Source organism: Triticum dicoccoides, chromosome 7A (genome assembly GCF_002162155.2).
Source record: "Triticum dicoccoides isolate Atlit2015 ecotype Zavitan chromosome 7A, WEW_v2.0, whole genome shotgun sequence".
NCBI classification, from domain to species: Eukaryota; Viridiplantae; Streptophyta; class Magnoliopsida; order Poales; family Poaceae; genus Triticum; species Triticum dicoccoides.
This window is the reverse complement of record NC_041392.1, coordinates 299,574,010-299,592,952: the sequence shown is the minus strand read 5'-3', so window position 1 is coordinate 299,592,952 and position 18,943 is coordinate 299,574,010. Positions and strand designations below refer to the sequence as shown.

General features: G+C 45.4%; 1 protein-coding gene across 1 annotated transcript; it reads right to left on the bottom strand.

Annotated features, from left to right (window-relative positions):
• Positions 1 to 11,540: 11,540 nt before the first annotated feature.
• LOC119329423 (probable protein S-acyltransferase 19) lies at positions 11,541 to 16,340 on the bottom strand. The gene is made up of 9 exons (XM_037602466.1): positions 15,940 to 16,340; positions 14,858 to 14,971; positions 14,365 to 14,760; positions 13,796 to 13,864; positions 13,652 to 13,723; positions 13,409 to 13,534; positions 13,165 to 13,245; positions 12,883 to 13,077; positions 11,541 to 12,734 (listed from the first exon to the last, which is right to left on the bottom strand). The coding sequence occupies exons 1-9, from the start codon at positions 15,988 to 15,990 to the stop codon at positions 11,880 to 11,882; spliced, it is 1,959 nt and encodes a 652-aa protein (XP_037458363.1). The 5' UTR covers positions 15,991 to 16,340; the 3' UTR covers positions 11,541 to 11,879.
• Between the last annotated feature and the right edge of the window lie 2,603 nt (positions 16,341 to 18,943).

Sequence of the window (18,943 nt, the reverse complement as noted above, 5' to 3'; positions counted from 1 at the left end):
GTCTCCACAAAAGAGCCCTCGAACCATAGGACGTTGGCCATCTTGCCCGCCATGGCGCCTCCGCACTCCGCCTGGTTGTCGCACACCACCTTGGGCTTGACGTTGAAGGTCTTGAGCCAGAGGCCGAAATGGGGGCGGATGCGGAGGAAAGCCTCGCACACGACGATAAACACCGAGATGTTGAGGATGAAGTTCGGGGCCAGATCGTGGAAATCCAGGCCATAGTAAAACATGAGCCCCCGGACAAATGGGTGGAGTGGAAAACCCAGTCCGCGGAGGAAGTGGGGAAGGAATACTACCCTCTCATGGGGCCTTGGGGTGGGGAGAAGCTGCCCCTCCTCGGGAAGTCGGTGCGCGATGTCTTTGGGCAAGTATCCGGCCTTCCTTAGCTTTTTGATATGGCCCTCCGTGATGGAGGAGACCATCCACTTGCCTCCCGCTCCGGACATTGCTGGAGAAGGTTGAGGTGGGAAGTGCAGGCTTGGGTGCTGGAGCTCGAGTGTGCAAGAGATGGATAGGCAAAGGAGGAAGAAGGCGTAGGTAAGAAGGTGGATCCTTATCCCCTTATATGGGCGGATGCGGTTGTGCGTCCCCACCTGCCTAGTAAAACTCGCTTGCCTCCCAAGCGCCGTGATAAGTGGCGCGATTGGATTACCCACGTCCGTATTGATGAGAATCCCGTAAAGGGGGTACATGATCTCTGCTTTGACAAGACGTGCCAAGGAAACCGCCTCGCAAAACATGTTGAGGTGGAAAAGTAAAAACGATTCGAGTAAGGGACTTGGCTGTAGTGTGATGACGCACTGCGGAAATACGTCAGCAGATTTGATTTGTGTTAATATTATTCTCTCTATGGCAATATGTGGAAGCTTATTTTGCAGAGCCGGACACTACTCTTAGTGTTTACAATCTTCTATGAAGGACTTGCAGGAGGAACCCGCCTTGCAATGTCGAAGACAATTTGCGCACCGGACTCGTCGTCATTGAAGCCTGGTTCAGGGGCTACTGAGGGAGTCCTGGATTAGGGGGTGTTTGGGTAGCCGGACTATACCTTCAGTCGGACTCCTGGACTATGAAGATACAAGATTGAAGACTTCGTCCCGTGTCCGGATGGGACTTTCCTTGGCGTGGAAGGCAAGCTTGGCGATGCGGATATTCAAGATCTCCTACCATTGTAACCGACTCTGTGTAACCCTAACCCTATCCGGTGTCTATATAAACCGGAGGGTTGTAGTCCGTAGGCAATCAACTCCATATACAATAATCATACCATAGGCTAGCTTCTAGGGTTTAGCCTCCTTGATCTCGTGGTAGATCTACTCTTGTACTACCCATATCATCAATATTAATCAAGCAAGACGTAGGGTTTTACCTCCATCAAGAGGGCCCGAACCTGGGTAAAACATCGTGTTCCCTGCCTCCTGTTACCATCCGGCCTAGACGCACAGTTCGGGACCCACTACCCGAGATCCGCCGGTTTTGACACCGATAGTTAGGTTTCCGCCGAGCTCATCTCGGACCGACCAAAATGAATTCTTCAGTCCCACCTATTGGCCCTGGCCATTGCACTAAGTACAACTCGGTGCCATCGAAGTGTATTGATCGGTGAGACCGAAAGCAAAGCCTCAGTGAAACCAAAAGCCTCTCCCTCAACGCCTGAGCGGTCTCCCACACTACATGACACGCCGTTGTTACCAGTGCATGTGGCCACTAAGTCTGGTGATCGGTCTGCATCATCGTCACCATCTTCATCGACTTTGTCTACTCCACCACCTCCACCAACTACCGATGTTCTGCGTGCTCGTACACGCAGTCAGAACGGAATTTTTTGGCCGAAGGAGCGCACTGACAACGCGGTTTCATGGATTGCGGCATGTGTGGCACAGGCGGATGCTAATCCCGTTGCTGAGCCTCGGCATTTCCAGGTGGATCCTCGGATTCCTCACTAGCATAGTGCCATGGAGCAGGAGTTTCAGGCACTACGGAGGAACGATACTTGGCGCCTGGTTCCTCCTGTGTCTGGTGTCAACATTATTGACTCCAAGTGGGTGTTCAAGGTCAAGAAGCATGTTCATGGTTCTATTGAGTGATACAATGCACGACTTGTGGCCAAAGGTTTCAAGCAAAGGTATGGTCTTGATTATGAGGATAACTTCAGTCCAGTTGTCAAACCTACCACTATTCATCTGCTTTTGTCCTTGGTTGCTGCCAAAGGGTGGCCTTTGTGTCAACTTGATGTTTAGAATGCTTTCCTTCATGGGTTCCTGGAGGAAGAAGTTTACATGTGGCAACCTCCAGGTTTTGTTGATCCTGCTCATCCACATCATTTGTGTCGTCTTGCTAACGCACTTTATGGACTGAAGCGGGATCCTCGTGCATGGCATGCACGCCTTGGCTCGGTTCTTCTATGTCATAGATTTGTTCCGTCCACTACTGATACGTCTCTACTCCTGTTCCACCGTCCTGAGGTTACTATGTATCTGATGGTTTATGTTGATGACATTATTCTTATCAGCTCCTCAGTCACTGCCGCTGATCGTCTGTTGTCTGCTTTGAGTGGTCTCTTTGCTGTCAAGGATCTGGGTGCTCTGCATTACTTCCTTGGCCTGGAGGTCTCACGGTTATCCACTGGCCTGACTCTCACTCAGCATAAGTATTCCCTAGACTTGTTGCGATGTGTTAGTATGTTGCAATGCAAGCATGCTACCGCACATATGTGTGCGACTGATCGATTATCGGCCCTGGATGGTGCTTTGCTTCCTTCGGATGATGCTACTGAGTACCGCAGCATCGTTGGTGGCTTGCAATACTTGACTATCACACGGCCGGACATCTCCTATGCGGTAAATCATGTGTGCCAGTATCTTCATGCTCCTCGAACTTCACACTGGTCAGCTGTGAAGCGTATATTGTGTTATCTCTCCCATACTGTCTAGTATGGCTTGCATCTCCGGTCTGCCTCGTTGAGTGCTCTCTCGGAGTTTTCTGATGCGGACTGGGCTGGGAGCTTGGATGACAGACAATCAATGAGGGGCTATGTTGTCTTCTTTGGTCCCAACTTGATCACCTGGAGTGCGTGCAAGCATGCCACAGTATCTCGAAGTAGCAGTGAAGCAGAGTATAAGGTAGTTGCCAATGCCACAGTTGAGCTTATCTAGGTATAGTCTCTGTTGAGAGAGTTAGGAGTCTCTCTAGATCAGCCACCGGTCCTTTTGTGTGACAATATTGGTGTGACATATCTTTCATCCAATCCAGTTTTTCATGCTCAAACCAAGCACATCAAAGTTGACTGTCATTTTGTCAGGGAACGTGTTGCACAGAAACTTCTTCATATCAAGTTTATCTCCTCCGAAGATCAACTTGCTGACATCTTCACGAAGCCACTTTCACAACCTTAGTTCGAAGGTTGTAGACGCAATCTTAACTTGCTTTGTACTTCAGGTCACAGTTAAGATTGAGGGAGGGTGTTAGACTGTATATTTACATAGCTTCTGTACGTAACTGTATATTGTATTTGTACACACGGTGTACCCCTATATATACAAAGAGCCACACCCGTATTAGGGTGTCAAGCAGTTTCCCACAATCCTAAATTTTGCAAGAGAGAGGTGGTCGAGGGGCATTTATAGGTGCAGTGGTCGGGGTCAAGGTGGCCGGAGAGCGCTCGGGGACATGGGCGCGCGTGCGCTCGTGCTTGGGATCGTGGGTGCAGGAAGTTTAGGGCGATGACGTGCCCCGAAGGGTGGGGTTCGGTGGTCAGAGAGCAAGAGAGAGGGAGAGAGAGAGAGAGGCTGGCTCGGCTCGCTAGCTGGCTAGCTGGGCCGTGGCCTGGCTAGCTGGTCCAATTGTTTTTTTTATTTTTTGTTTTGTTTTGTGTTTCTTTCTGTCTTTTCCAAATGATTTAGAATTTGAATTTTCTTTCAACAAGGAATATTTTCTAAATTTCTAATAGAATATTCAGAAATGTTTGAACATTTCATTGGGGCACTTTGGACATATATTTACTGCACTTGCGTTTTCCATTTGAATTTGAATTTTGTTTCAAAACCAAATATGTTTCAAAATCATTTTAGAAAATAGGCAGAGGGTCAAGAATATTATTTGGACTTATGAAATTTGATTTCCTGCCAAATAAATGCAAATCCATTTTTTGAATAATTCTCTTTTGATTTTTAATTGTTTTCAAAGTGAATCCAACTCAATTATTTTTGGGAAAGTAATTTTGGCTTTGAATATTACTTGGGGTTATTTAATATACTTTTGCTCAAATAATACTTTCAAAGGCTTGGGTTCCGACCAAGGCTTGCTAGGGTTTCAACTATCTACACTTGTATTTTCATCCTTCTAGGCAAACAATCAATCAAATCAAAGTCAATCACAATCAATCCTAAGCAATCATTGGTATTTACTAGAAAAAAATTCATTCCTTGTGAAATTTTCAACATACCAGATTTGGGAAAAATCTATGATGTGACATGATATTCTATGTTATAAATGCTATGATCCTGGAATATGTGATTCGGTGAAAAACTCATATGCACGTGTGGAATGATAAACGGTAAAATCCGGGTACTAGTCTAGCCTCTAAGACTAGCTCAAGTGTTGTTTGTGATCATGTTTTCTAGATTTTGGGATATCGTTAAGTGTAACGATAGTCTCAAAACAACATTGAGAATATGATGTTAGAAGAACGATTATATTGAGTAGACCCAAACTTGTGTGTTATACTTTGAGATACAATCATGAGAAGTCAATTATTATAACATGGAGCGTTAACGTGTGATTTAGTTCCTTAGACCATGAGAGTATCGTAGTCACTTCTTACCGTACGGTGGGCTTTGAGGTTGCTCAAACATCATCTGTAACACGGTGATCATAACGACAACTTACAGATTCATTGGAAAGTTTGACAAGGGACTAGATAGCTCAAGAGTGAGATTTGCTCCTCCAACCTTGGAGAGATATTCTCAGGGCCCTCTCGGTATGACGGCATCCATCATCGTCTGTCGAGACACATGTGACTAAGTCACGGGGATGAGAACATGTCAACGAGAAAGAAGAATAAAACCGGTAACGAGGAGACCAGTATAGTGAGCATGTGTATGACTCAAGAGGATACCGATATATCTCACCTTGGGTTTTGTAAAGTACCGCGGAGCAAAGGGAATAGCACATGATAACCAAAGGTTAACTGGAATGTCATTCGTCTACTCATAGGGATCGATATGGACGTCCATAGTTCGGCTATCAGTCATTGAACGGAAGGGGTTTTGTTCATGTCTATGTTTTACCGAACATACAGGGTCACAAGCTTAAGGTAATCATGATCTGCTAAGTGTTAGTAGGACAGGAGTAATGAGGAAATATTTTTGAAATAGTTTCATTAATATTTTAAATAATTTCGAGAGGAACCAGAAGTGTTTCGGTGCCACGGAAGGGTTTAGGGGTTTACCGGGTAATACCGATAAATTATATATAGGTCGAAATAGTTTCTGGTGATTTTAAATTAATATTAAAGGCTCTAAATATGATTAGGAAGATTTTATATTTACTTAAATATCAACGGTCCTTAAAAGGCCAAGTGGTGGAAAGCTATTTGGGCAACTTGGGCCCAAATAGGAGGTGGTGCCCCTTTCCCCTTGTGGATGGAAGGGGGAGGCCGAACTGGAGGGGGAATCCACCTCCTCATGGCTGGACTAGGGGGGAGCTTCCCCCTTGTGTGGCGCCACTCCCCTTCCTCCAACCTATATATACTCGAGGTTTTGGCACTTTTGTACACACAAGTTCTGGAGCCTCCTCTAGTTCTATAGTTCTAGTTCTAGTTGATCCAATTAGAGCTAGACCTAGATCCTCTAATCCTCATAATTAGAAACCCACTATGGTTCTAATTTCCTCCCTCTAATTCTACGGTGACGATTACCTCTGGATGGCGAAGCGCTGCTGGATCACGAAGACCGTACACTTACAATTTGTGGAGAGGTCGTGCTTTCGCTCTTTCGTTCGAGGGACTATTTGTGGACGGTTCAAGGGATCGTTCATCGACGGTACGAGGGACTTCAAGTACGATCTACACCGACTTGTCTTCTTCCGTTGTAACTCGGAGTTGGTAACAATCCGATCCAAACCATTATTGCATCTTCATAGTGTTCCTCGTTGATCGTAGGGCGATTTTTTTTGTTTTCTACTACATTTCCCAACAAGGAAGGACATGGGGTACACCTACAATGGCATGGAGGCAGACAACGGGCTAAGGTTGACGATGGTAGCAGTGGTCGCCACAACTGGCATGCAGGAACACTGCAAGACACAAAATTGAAAAACAGTAAAAAAGGGACCCATAGAGGAATAATAGAGGGCAACTGTGCCTCACAGACCCGACGGCGGTGGCGCATCATGATGAAAGAACAAAGGAGGTGCCGGCACATCGAGGAGGGAAGAATGTCGGCACATCGAAGAGCAAGAAACGGCAGCGCGAAATGAACAGACGAACTACTCGGTTGTGGAGGATAGCGATGGAACATGTACAACCAGAGTATTTTTTAGGGGTTCGACCTGGGCTATTAGCGTTAGCATCCAAAGTGGAAAGATGTGGACCTTCGAAGGCCCGTTTACAGAGAGGAAAACCAGCTCGCTCCGCGGAGCAGCAGCCTACAAGACAGTGTGTGCAGCCTGTGAGCGACCTAGGACGGCCGGAGCTGATCTAGATTGTATGTTTGAGCAATCCAATGGGGCGAGAGTGTCAAAACGATGTGAGGGCTTCTAGCTAGCTGAGTTATATTTTTTAAGATAAACATCTAATTATAAACATGGAAATAAACAATACAATTATTATTCCCTCTAGGGCATAATTCCAACAAGCTAATACCCCATCCCAAGACCACTATCCAGCATTCATCTCAAAATGTAAAATAAAGTATTGCAATAAGTATGATGACATGATGTAGATAGTATATTGTCTTCAACCTGCTTTTAAAGGACAACTATTCAACTATTTTTTATCACTAGTGGCATCAACACAATACAAGCAGTTTCTACTTTCTGTCATTGTGGTAGATTGCTTCCAAAGTCAAACCCAACTAACATATACAACTCCCTTATTAATATCATTCAACTAAACATGGTCAGTGCAAGACTAATAGGTTGGAGAGCATATATATCTATAAATTATGCAGCAAAGAACTCATATGAATCCAACAATAAAACATAGATAGATGTGATCATAAAGTGACAATTTATCACACCATGACAAACACACCAATAAAAATTACATTAGATGGATCATAATCATGTAGGGTAGCTCATGTGATCGTTCTATTGAAGAACAAGAGAGGGGTTGTCGTCTAGCTACTGGTATGGACCCATAGTCCAAAAGAAACTACTCATGGACGATCATTGGGCAAGGTTGATGTAGATGTCCATCGTGATGAATTATCCCTCTGTCAAAGTACCAGAAAAGGCATCTAGATTGAATCGCGGTGGAAGAGAGGTGCAACAGTGGAAAATTTCCTCGATAATTATTTTTAGAATTTTTAGAGCAATATAAAGGCATGGGCGTTGAGAGGTGGTGGAACGGAGCACCAGGGGGACCCACGCGGCCAACCCCCTAGCTGCACCACCTTGCCGCATGGGGCCCACATGGACCCACCCCAGGCAGGACCAGGTGCCTCCGGAAGCTTCTCGACTCAAAAATATTTGATGTATTTTCCCTGATTTTTTGAGCTATGTAAAATCGATCTTCTTGAAAATTTCAAAAACAATAGAAAAAGCAATTGGCAAAGGACACTAAATTAATAGGTTAGTTCGGACAAATATAAAATTGATAGCAAAACCATACAAAAGTAATATAATAATAGCATGAAACAGTCAGAACTATTGATACGTTTAGGACGTATCAACATCCTCAAGCTTAATCCCTGCTCATCATTGAGTGGATAGATGATAAAAATAATATTTGGTTGTGACTCTTACCTTAACATGAACATAATCGATCTGATGTAATTTAAGTATGACTCGTAAGAATAGCGATGCAATGCAATAGTCCGCAGTTGATACCAAACAAGTAATAACTTCACTCGCTTTTCATAAACCAATGCTTTGACTCAATGATCCCCAATGCCTCAAGGCTTAGAAAGAATGTCAGGTGTATCATGAAGCATACTCCCTCCTTTCTGGTTTATAGGGCTCATCTCAAAAAGTTTGTTTTTCCGTTTTATAAGTCTCGGTTCTACTACTTACCATCACATGTTAGATTTCAAGGTGTATTAAATCACTGCATGCCAGGATGAAGAAAAAACTCACCAATGCATGTAGAAGTTCTTGGTCATTAAGTGGTCATGCATGCATGTGGTGTAATTAATGCATCGGTTTACAATTTTTTTGAGAAAAACAAGAGTACTAATTAAGTACTTTTGCAAACTACAAAATTAATTCCACCATTCATGATCTACCTTGGTTGAAGAGACTTTCAAATTAAGTCCTGTAAACCGGAAAGGAGGGAGTACTGCACTAAGTCTTCATCATATCAAGACAACATTATCATAAACCAGACGGAGTTTCATTCAGGCACATTGATTACATAATCCCCCTGCTTCAACTAATTAATGTTTATTCCTACTTGAGCTCGAGCCTTGATCTTTGCACTTAATGGAAAAAAGTGGTGATGGAGCTTTCTGAGAAGTCAAAAGGTAAATAAAGTCTTGCATTAATGGGGTTGATCATTAGGCAATGAAGAGGTCTTATAACCAATGTTAATGTAAGGATTAGAGGTTGCCATACAACGGATGCACTGGAGTATAAGTGTCTTGAATTAATGGGGTTCATCATTAGGCAATGAAGAGGTCTTATAACCAATGTTAATGCAAGGATTAGAGGTTGCCATACAATGGATGCACTAGATTATAAGTGTATGAAAACTCTCCTAATGAACCAGTGGACTATGCATCCAACTTGCCTACTCATAAAGATCTAGAGATTTTAAGGAAACTCATCATTGGAATACACAAGAAAAACTCATCATCTTGCACTATAAGATACAGATGGGGATGGACAGAGAGGATGCGGCTAGAACGGAGAGAAAATGAGAGGTGAGTGAGAGTAAGAGTGGCTTGGGTTAGGATTTTTCTGCGCCGGGGAAGGGATTTTCTAGGGCCAGTGGTGGGTCATACATTCCGGGCATGTCTGGACGGCCCCATTTTCACCCGACATATGGGTTGGGTTTGGGGCAGTACGGACTGCCCAGACAAATGGGGCAGCTTGGGGAGGCCTGTTGGAAGTGTTTCTTTTTTGGGACAGGCTGTCCGCTCAGACATATGGGTCCAATTTTGGGGCCTCCCTTGGAGAAGCTCTTAGAGAAACTCCAACGGGCCGACCCAAACGGACGACGATTTCGTTTGCTTTTTGTTCGTTTGAGTCAGCCGCCCGCCCGGCGTCCGCCCTCTTTTAGATTTGGGTCGGCAGCGCGCCCAACGCGCCGACCCATATGTACCGGCGTGGTCGGCTGGCCGCCCAATATTACATTGATTTGCATTCAAACATATCGTCAAATAACATAGTTTACCGAATAAAATATTATAGTTTTACAAGCCGGATACAAATAAAAATGTTTCACATAGTTTTGCAAACGAATAAAAAAAGATATATTTATTGGTTGCCAACATGAGCCCACATATGCTCAACCAAATCATTTTGCAGCTGCACATGAGTTTTTCAATCACGCATGTCTTCATGAAATTAGGTGAACTGTTCAAATATTGCCGCTACTCCATACTCAGGCACAACATTCTCACCCTGAAACTCAAACCCTTGACCGTACAGACGTTCCAGGCGCTCGTCTTCTACGATCATATTATGCATGATCACACAAGCAGTCATCACCTCCCACAATTTCTGCATGCTCCAGGTATTAGCAGGATACCAAACGATGCCCCATCAAGATTGCAAAACACCAAAGGCACGCTCGACATCCTTCCTAACACTCTCTTGCTCTTGGGAAAATCTTTTCCTCTTCTCTCCGACAGGATTGGGTATTGTCTTGACAATAGTGGTCCATCGAGGATACATATCGTCACCCAGGTAGTATCCTTTGTCCTAGTTGTGTCCGTTGACAGTAAAGTTCACCGGTGGGCTGTTGCCTTCGGCAAGCCTAGCAAACACGGCGAGCGCTGAAGCACGTTGATATCATTGTGTGATCCAGCCATGCCAAAGAAAGAGTGCCAGATCCAGAGATCTTGAGACGCCACGGCCTCTAATATGACAGTGCAAGCCCTGACATGTTCCTTATACTTCCCTTGCCAAGCAGAAGGACAGTTCTTCCACTCCCGGTGCATGCAGTCTATGCTGCCAAGCATCCCTGGGAAGCCCTTCTGGCATTCATCGCCAACAAACGGGTTGTATCTTCAGTTGTCGGCTTTCTCAAGTGCTCGGGGCCAAACACAGCAATAATAGCCTTGCAGAACTTATACAGGGACTCTAGGCATGTAGACTCACTCATACGGACGTACTCATCAATGAGATCACCGGGCACTCTGTATGCAAGCATTCGGATGGCGGCAGTGCATTTCTGATAAGAGGAGAAACCAATCTTTCCGACGGCATCCTCTTTGCACTCGAAATAGTCATCATAGCCGACCACCCCCTCTCTAATACGGTTGAAAAGATGCCTACTCATACGGAAACGGCGGCGGAATTTTTGATGTTTGAACAACGGGTTTGTTGCATCAAAGTAGTCCTTACAAAGAAGGAAATGCCCGCTCTCTCGGTTGCGATTCAACGTCGGAAGGTGGCCCGGAATGGAGCCACGGAACAACGGCCGCTGGTTGTTGAGGTGGTGATGGACCAACACGGCAGCCAATATCTCCTCCTCATCGTCATCGTCGGAGTCGTAAAGGAAATTGTGGAAAAAGAACTCGTCGGCGAAGTCCATTTTCGTACCTTGGCAAATTGTCGAACAGCTTGCGGGCGTCGAAGAAGGAGATGGCCGGCGAGGGGAGTCACGGCGCGCACGGACCAGCTAGCTGCCCTGCCGGCGTCCGACGAGTGGGCCGGCACCCGACGAGCGTGCCGGTGAGGATCTGGCCGGGGCAGCGAGGCGGCCTCTTGGTCGCGGGCGGCTGTGCGGTGGGGGGGCGGCGGTGGGAAGCAGTTTGCTCCCCGGCGGCAAGACGGCGGTGGCGGGCGACGGAGGGAGTGAGCGGCGTTGCTGGGCGGATGTGGAGGCAGCGGTAGCTGGCAGAGTCGCCGGCAAAAAAGGGCGACGGCGTCGGCGGCGAAGGAGGCGGGCGAGGATTGCTGTTGGTTGGGGATGAGGGGGAGGCCAATGAGCCACCGACCAGCGGGCCAGGGGAGAGAAGGCGAGCATGCACACGTCCATCGCGTGTCCGCGCCGACGCAAATCCGACTCAAAAATGGGCCGGGAATGGGTGGCCCGCGGACGAAAAGCGGACGCACATCCGTTTGGGTCGGCGCGTTGGGCCGACTTTTGTGTCCGCGCCGACCTAAACGGACGGCGGCAGACGAAATGGGTCGCCTCATTGGAGTTGCTCTTAGATATCATGATATGTTTTAATTTTCATGTTAAACGAAGCTACCGAGCACCACAATGAGGGAACAAAAATTGTTACACCGAAGCCAACTGGCTGTTCTGCTTTTGTTTCCTGATTTCTGTTTCATAAGTCACTGGGTCTTCCGAGAAAGAAATGTTATGCTCAATTCAGATGCATAACTTGACAGTAAATGATCCCCAAAGATGACCTGCAGAGTCTTCTAGGCTTGCAGCTGCAGTCACTGGACCTGTGATTGCTCACATATCTTGGCATGTCCTCATGGCGCAGCTATGATCTGGCAGGACGGTTCGCTGTCATCCGTAATCGCTTCTTTGCGCTTCACCTGTTGAATGGTGGTTTCTTTTGAAATGTTCCCGGTGGGAAAGACTCGGCCGTTGGCCCCCTCTCCCCAGTCCCCCTTGCATGGTGCTGGTCGGCGTTGAGCTCCCCACTGTCATCCGACCGTGCTCTTGTGTTGGCCTCATTCGTTCGAGATTCAGCAGCAGCACCCAGAACCGGCCCGCCCAAGAATATCGACTGTCCAGAGTAGGCCAGTCTCTCAGACGGCTGTCCAGATGGTAATGCCAAGGAAGAGGCACTCATTGGCGCAAGATTTCTCCCACCACTTGGGTTTTCCAAGAAACGTGGCGCTCTAGTAGAAGAACCAGCAGCAACTCCCCCAGGTCTTGCAGGTGCGGATGCCACAGACACATACCGACCAGCATCTTGATCCCAAACAACCGACGCTCTTCGGTTCTCGCGAGCGTAGGATGTTGCTGGCCGGAACATTATTGGGTTGGTTGCCTGCGTGGTCGGAAAACCAGGCCTCTCCGGCGGTCGAGGCGGCGGCACATTCATCTGGGTGCGAGGTGCAAGCTTCTGGATGTGGACTGGGCTGCTCAAACTACTAGCACTCTGCGTGCCGGTCTCGTAGTCATCCTGGCTCGCGATACTCTGAGGATGAGAGTTGCCAGTGGAGCCAGGGCCACGCGCACCTACAGGCCGGAGGACGGAGGACGATGCCCGAGCTCTTGCGGCAGCTTTCATCGCCTCATTGCCGTCCAGCTTTGCAAGTTTCCAGGCACTGATTTTGACTTGCCTCTTGGCTTTGTTTGGTCTTTCAGCATGTCCAGTGGCATCAGGGTCGACGGTAGATGGTGCCATGCCATGCTCCAAATGTGGGATAACTTCATCCTGTGTCATTGTTGGCAACAATACAGCAAAACTCAGTAATAATGCCTCCAAAAATTTTATTACACATTTTTTGCACAATTTCTTACTGAACCCTCCAAGATATAATAATATCGGACTATTTAGCAAGTTCAAAATTCACCAATATTACCTGATCAACGAAAATCCTTGGAGGTGTGCACCATGCACCCTTGTAGTGAAGACCAAGTGAACTTCCGCCGCTGAACCCACTAGTTGCTGAATTTGTTGGGGAGTAAATAATGTTTGCTCTCTCATCTTCCTCTTCATCTTGAGGCACTTCACTCATAGCTCTCATCGCAACAACGTATTCATAAGTGGTGATCCCCTGATGCAGGCAGACCAAGGAATGTAACAATTCAATCAAACAAGACCTTTAAATACATGCTACACTCGGTGGGAATTGTGAGACAACCTTTCTGATCAATAGCATGTGGAAGAAGAAGAGTTCTCCCAAAGGTACGCAGGCAACTAGAGAAAGAAGAGTAAATATTCCCTGCACACCAGAAATACACATTTCAGTATACAGTTCTAGCCCCCCCAAAAAAAGATGAAAAGAGGAACACACTGAACCAATTCCTTCAGAGCTATACAGTTATAGGCGTCTAATCATGGCCTCCCATATTTAATACCTACAGCAATAAAGAATGACAACTTACTACGATAGTTGCAAACGGAAGACGAGTTAATCCATTCCCAAGCTTGTCTTGAATAATTTTTTCTGCATTCATGTTGACGAAGCACATAACAAGAACAGCAATGCCTACTCCAACTTCAATAGCAAGCTGTCATACAGGAGATCATAAATAGATTTAGCTAGCAAGCAGATGAATAAATTATTATATGATGTTAAAACCGTATTTACTGTGAAAAATAGGTAATAGGTAAGGCACTTTACAGACCCAGAGGAGACTCGTAGTCATCAGAGCAAAAAATGTGAAATAGTTCTTGCGTCCAACACAGTTATTTAGCCACTGCAGTAGATGCAAAACAAATCAGGTATGCAAATTAAAACTGAAGAAAATATGGTTTTTTGTAGCAAATACCCGGCAGTGATGATCAAATCCATCCACACACTTGTCACAACTTCTGCAATGTTTACTGAATTTGCGAACCTGAAACGATCTCTTCGAAGATTAGCAACATCTACTGTATACTGCGGCCAAGTTTCTCGCTATTTCTTAGAAATAAACCAAGCCCATCTGGCCTGCTTTTGTGTGTAAGTTAGCAAGATCCGGCAGCACAAGTTTTCAGTTTTTCACTTCTAGCAAAGTCAGTGCAGCAGCTAAAAAAGGATAGGACCTCTTGACTAAGGGTATGTTTGGTTTTGAGCCAAAGTACACCCTACCAAATTTTTGGCTAGCCAGAACTTTTGCCAAGGTTTTGCTTGACCACGATTTGGCCAATGTTGGCAAGAAAAATGAACTAGAGAGGGCAGGTTGGCATGGGCATGCCAAAAACTTGGCAACCATCCAAACAAGGACAAAAAAAAAATTGGGCCATGACAAAAATTGGGGGGTTGGTTTTGGACACAAATCAAACATACCCTTAATCCAAGACAAGAGCAATCAAACTGTTCAAACTTAAACATCCACATATATGTTGGGGAGTGTACCTCAGCATTACATAGTGTGCAAAACAGTGCATCTTCTGCATCAACTTGATTCTCTGAATCATCAGACTTCCTGCAATCCTCCTTAACAAACAAAGCGCAAATAAAGCCTCCGAAGTAGCACCCTGATCTTCTTAGTGGTTGCATTCTTATATTTATATCTGTGTCTCCAGCAGCCAAACCTCCATGGTTAGTACGCCCATCTAGAGAGCTTCTACAAGTAGATGTTGGGGAGTTGGTTCCAGTAGCAATGCCAGTTTTTGCAGGCAAATTGGTGCACTGCAAGCCAGTATTACTTTCTGGTGCATTGACATAGCCATCGTCAAACTTTGACATGATCCCAGGATCTGCAGGGTTTATACTAGTGCACCGGATATACAGGATGAGGACAGCGAATGCCTGATGGAGTTGCCGAGAGAAGGAGAAACAATAAATGCAGAGCACAAGTAACAATCCTTGAAAGAAATGCAATATAGGTGCAGTATGGTAGGTTTACCACAGGAGTGTAGATAACGACTGCGACATACTCAAGGATTTGCTTTCCGAGAAACGGTGCAAAGAAGGCATAAAATGCAACCACCAGAAGGAAGAAAACAGTAATTGCAACGATCTGTTAAAAAAAGAGAGATTAAGAACTCAGCCATTCCCCTGTCCAAAAGTATGAAAGTTGACAATATTCAGACATATTTGAATTTTCTATGAGGAACCTAAAAAGGTGGACTAAGAAAACAAGTAGAGGCATATGACTGGCTATCGATAGCAGAACTTATAAAAATGCGCCATGGCATAAATGTATTACTTTCTGACATCATAATAAGGCCTTGTATATGTAGGGCATTACAGGTAGCAAGTTCTGTCTCCACTTTTAGCACAGTACTGATTTCATTGGAATAGCATATTGGAGAAAAGTTGGAAGTAATTCATTAAACAACAGTATATTCCCTGAACTAACCAATGCCATGGCAAGACATTTCTGCAGGAGATGAGTTCAATTGATTTCTATGTAGTACCAGAAATCAATCCATAATTAGAAAAGGGGGGGTCATCCAGATATAAATAGAAAATTTTAGGACGATGCTAAAGTGGATTCCCACTTGAAGATTACAAAACGGAAGATCACGGAACACGCCACAGGTTCATGCCTAGTAGATGGAGGAATCAGGGGCTATAAAGCAGCCTGCCCTAGATAGTCGGCCCAAATTTCCCCTTTTTTTTAGCCCCAAGCTGAAACAGTTGATACAGCCCCCTGGCTTTTTGCTAAAAAAAAGGAGCATTACGCCCTAGAGATCGAGGTCCAATTAAATAGTACCAGTACATACTTACTATGTCCGAAAATACTTGTCATTAAAATGAATAAAAGAGAATGTATCTAGATGAGTATTAGGCACACAAAAGAAGGGGAGTGGAAGAGGAAGCGCTGACAGAATTCTGGCAACTGATCTGAAGTGAAGGCCGCAACTTTCTCGCGGCGCTTGCATTGCAAGGGAAGGGAGTTGAAGCCTCTCCCGTAATTGAAATTGTACTAGTGTAGACGGCCGCATCTTTTTAGCAGAGCAAGGAAGAAGGTGGAATTCTGACCTGGAATGTGTGTGCTGGGAGTTGCCATCCATGCTTCCTCACCATGGGCATGGCCCCCTCCCCTCTCTCTCCGCCTTTCCCCCTACCCTAGTTTCTTCCTGAGGGCGCCGCAGACGGAGAGGGAGAGAACAAGGCTGGAGATTTCTCTTACTAGTAGTAGTAGTAGTACGGAGTATAGAAAAAGATTCGGCGAAGAAGGAACCTCACTCACACACACTCTCTGCTTTCCCTTCTTTCCTTCCTCATTTCCTGGTGAATATCTTTTACCGGGCTTGATTTCCGCTGCTTTCTCGGTGTTCGTTAGCTGGCCCCGCAGAGAGATGGGGAAGACAAGTCAAAGGAGAAGGAGAGTTTCAGTCTCATCTCATCTCGGAACCCAAGTTGTGCGGCAGAGAGCTTTGCCCCTTTCTTTTTCTTTTTCCTTTTCCCTCTTCCTCGTCTCACTCTGCTTTGCATTATTTCACGAGTATACTACGCTAGCTGTTACTCCTACTGAATGCGCAGGTACTCCGTGTCGACGAGAGTAGGTACCACGTTGATATTTTGCAGGTGTTTCCCTCCGGAAACGGACAGAATGAGCAAATATAGGTTGGATTTATTTGCCGCATTTGATCCTGTATACTGCCACGTGGTGCATTACTGGGCAGGTACTAGTAGGCTGGTTGTAACAGGGGTATCATATAGTAGTATCATGCATATATTACCAGTGTATGATACTACTTTCCTAATGCATAGTATTATATATTAGTATCATGTAGTACTTTATTTATTGTCATGCATAACATAAAGTAGCATAACATTTATTATGATACGGTATCATGATATGATACTCCATCATCTCTTTTTTCATTTAATGTTATGACACATCATCAAAATTATCTAATTGGTATGCATGATACTAGCTATGCTACTATCATTACGACCAGCCGTATATGATATGGCGTGAATAAAGGGGCCGCGCGAATTTAGTAACGTTGCTTGACCCCAAAGCATGCATGGAATTAATCGAACAATCCGATCCTTCTTTGCATGGGGTGTAATGATCGTCTCTTTTCTTTGGCAGAGGGAGCAATTAAGTGCGGAGGAAATGATTGCCAGGCGTTATTAATCAGTAATGATGCCTTCCATCACATTTGCAAGTGTACGAAGCACTCTCTCCCGGCGGGTGCTCTCTTGCCCATCTTCATCTTCGTCCTCCTTTTTCTCGTCCTTTTCTCCTCTTCAACTCTTATTCTTTTGGTTTTGGCTTTTAACAAACCTCCCGTGCTTTCAACCCAAATATTCTCTCGGTAGCGACAACAACACATGATCTGAGAACTCAACTCACTCTTTTCCCGGTGTTAAGGCATCTGCAGTGCGGATCGCTAGATGAACAGACATCTAGAGAGCCCTCTGGTCATCCAACGATGTCCCCAAAAAATTCTTCTGTTCAAAGATTCCAAACACGCAAATTTGACAAAATTTAGACTACTTTGGTATATTACATGCAAATTTGACCAACTTTAATAAATGTTACGTCTAAACTACTCAAAATTAAACTAAATAGTCGACAATGATCTTGTAGGCCTGGCCTCCGAGGCCACTCCGACCGTCCTCGCCGCCGCCGTCATCTTGTTCATTACATCTGGGTGGCTGTTGAGAAAGTCGGTCCAGCCACCGCGACAAATATCCTGGGCCATGGCGCTTTTGTGTTGCAACCGCCGTGTATCCACCTCCGCCTTGCGATATTTTTAAATTACATTAAACTTTTTATTCAAGGACAAACCCACTAACTGGTCGTTTATATTCTCCTGTAGCAGGAATTCTACATTTTTTGTTATTAAAGAAACGACATTTTTTGTTAATTAAGTTGAATGCAAATTTCCTTTCGATTTTTAAAGCTTGTTTCCTTCGTTTATAAAGCTGGGCCTTTTTATTGGCTCATTTTGTTTACTCTATCGTTGCGTTGACTTCCGGGAGCAATTTGTTTCATCTGAGATACCCATAAATCCGAGGGTCGATTAGTATTAGGGCATTTTCAATGTTGATTGCTCTTGCATCCATCCGCAGATAGAGAATCAGTCCGTGGACACGAATGCAGGAGCCGACCATCCAAAGCTACCCGCTTACATTTCAATCCACATTTCAATAGACTGAACGTAATTCACGCAAACCCAACGGAATTCATCGAAGTTCGGATAGAATATAGTAGAAACCATCCATACATAGCATGCAAATAAGTCTAGTATAACAGTTGTTCAAATTCAACGAGATTAACCAGCTGTTAAACAAGTTATCATAACGGATCATGTCGTCTCACATATACTGCCCCTTCAACGTGTAGAGTAACATTGAGTGAATGAATGGTTCAATCGACAAGTTAAGCAAGAAGAAGCAAAAATTATGATCTCCTTCGCTGCCGCACGCAATGGCCACCTTGACTCCAGCCAAGCAACCGCGTCACAATACTTGATGATGGTGGTCTAGATGACATACCATCGATATGATAACCACCTCACATTGCGTTGCTGGATGATCTACATGTAGTAGGGCGCAATGTGATTTCACGCGTGAAACGAATCATGCACGTGTTACCAAAAGAGCCCCCTTCTGCTCCTGCCTACGAAATCCGCGGATACGACCAACCACGCATCGCACAACAACTCATTCTCCATAGTCAAGTACCCCGCCATCCTTCGTACTATAAAAAAAACGACATGGTGTTCCAAAATAAGTTCAATGACATTTGATTGAACACCTGTCATGCGTAGTGTCCGCTATGGATGTCGTCGACAGGGGAAATGTACCTGGCTATGAACAGGTCTTGGATGGACGACGTCGCCGTGAAAGGTGAGCGGGCGCGCTAGTGCTGGTTGCGGAGGTCTTGCAATGCCCATGTGGCGGCTAGAGAGCAGCGTCGGCAGAGGAGAAAAAGGGTGCGGATGCGAAGCAAAGGGGAGAAGAGGCGGAGTGTAGTAGAATAGGACCGGGAGAGGGGATTTTTTAGTGGACCGAAGGTGCAAAG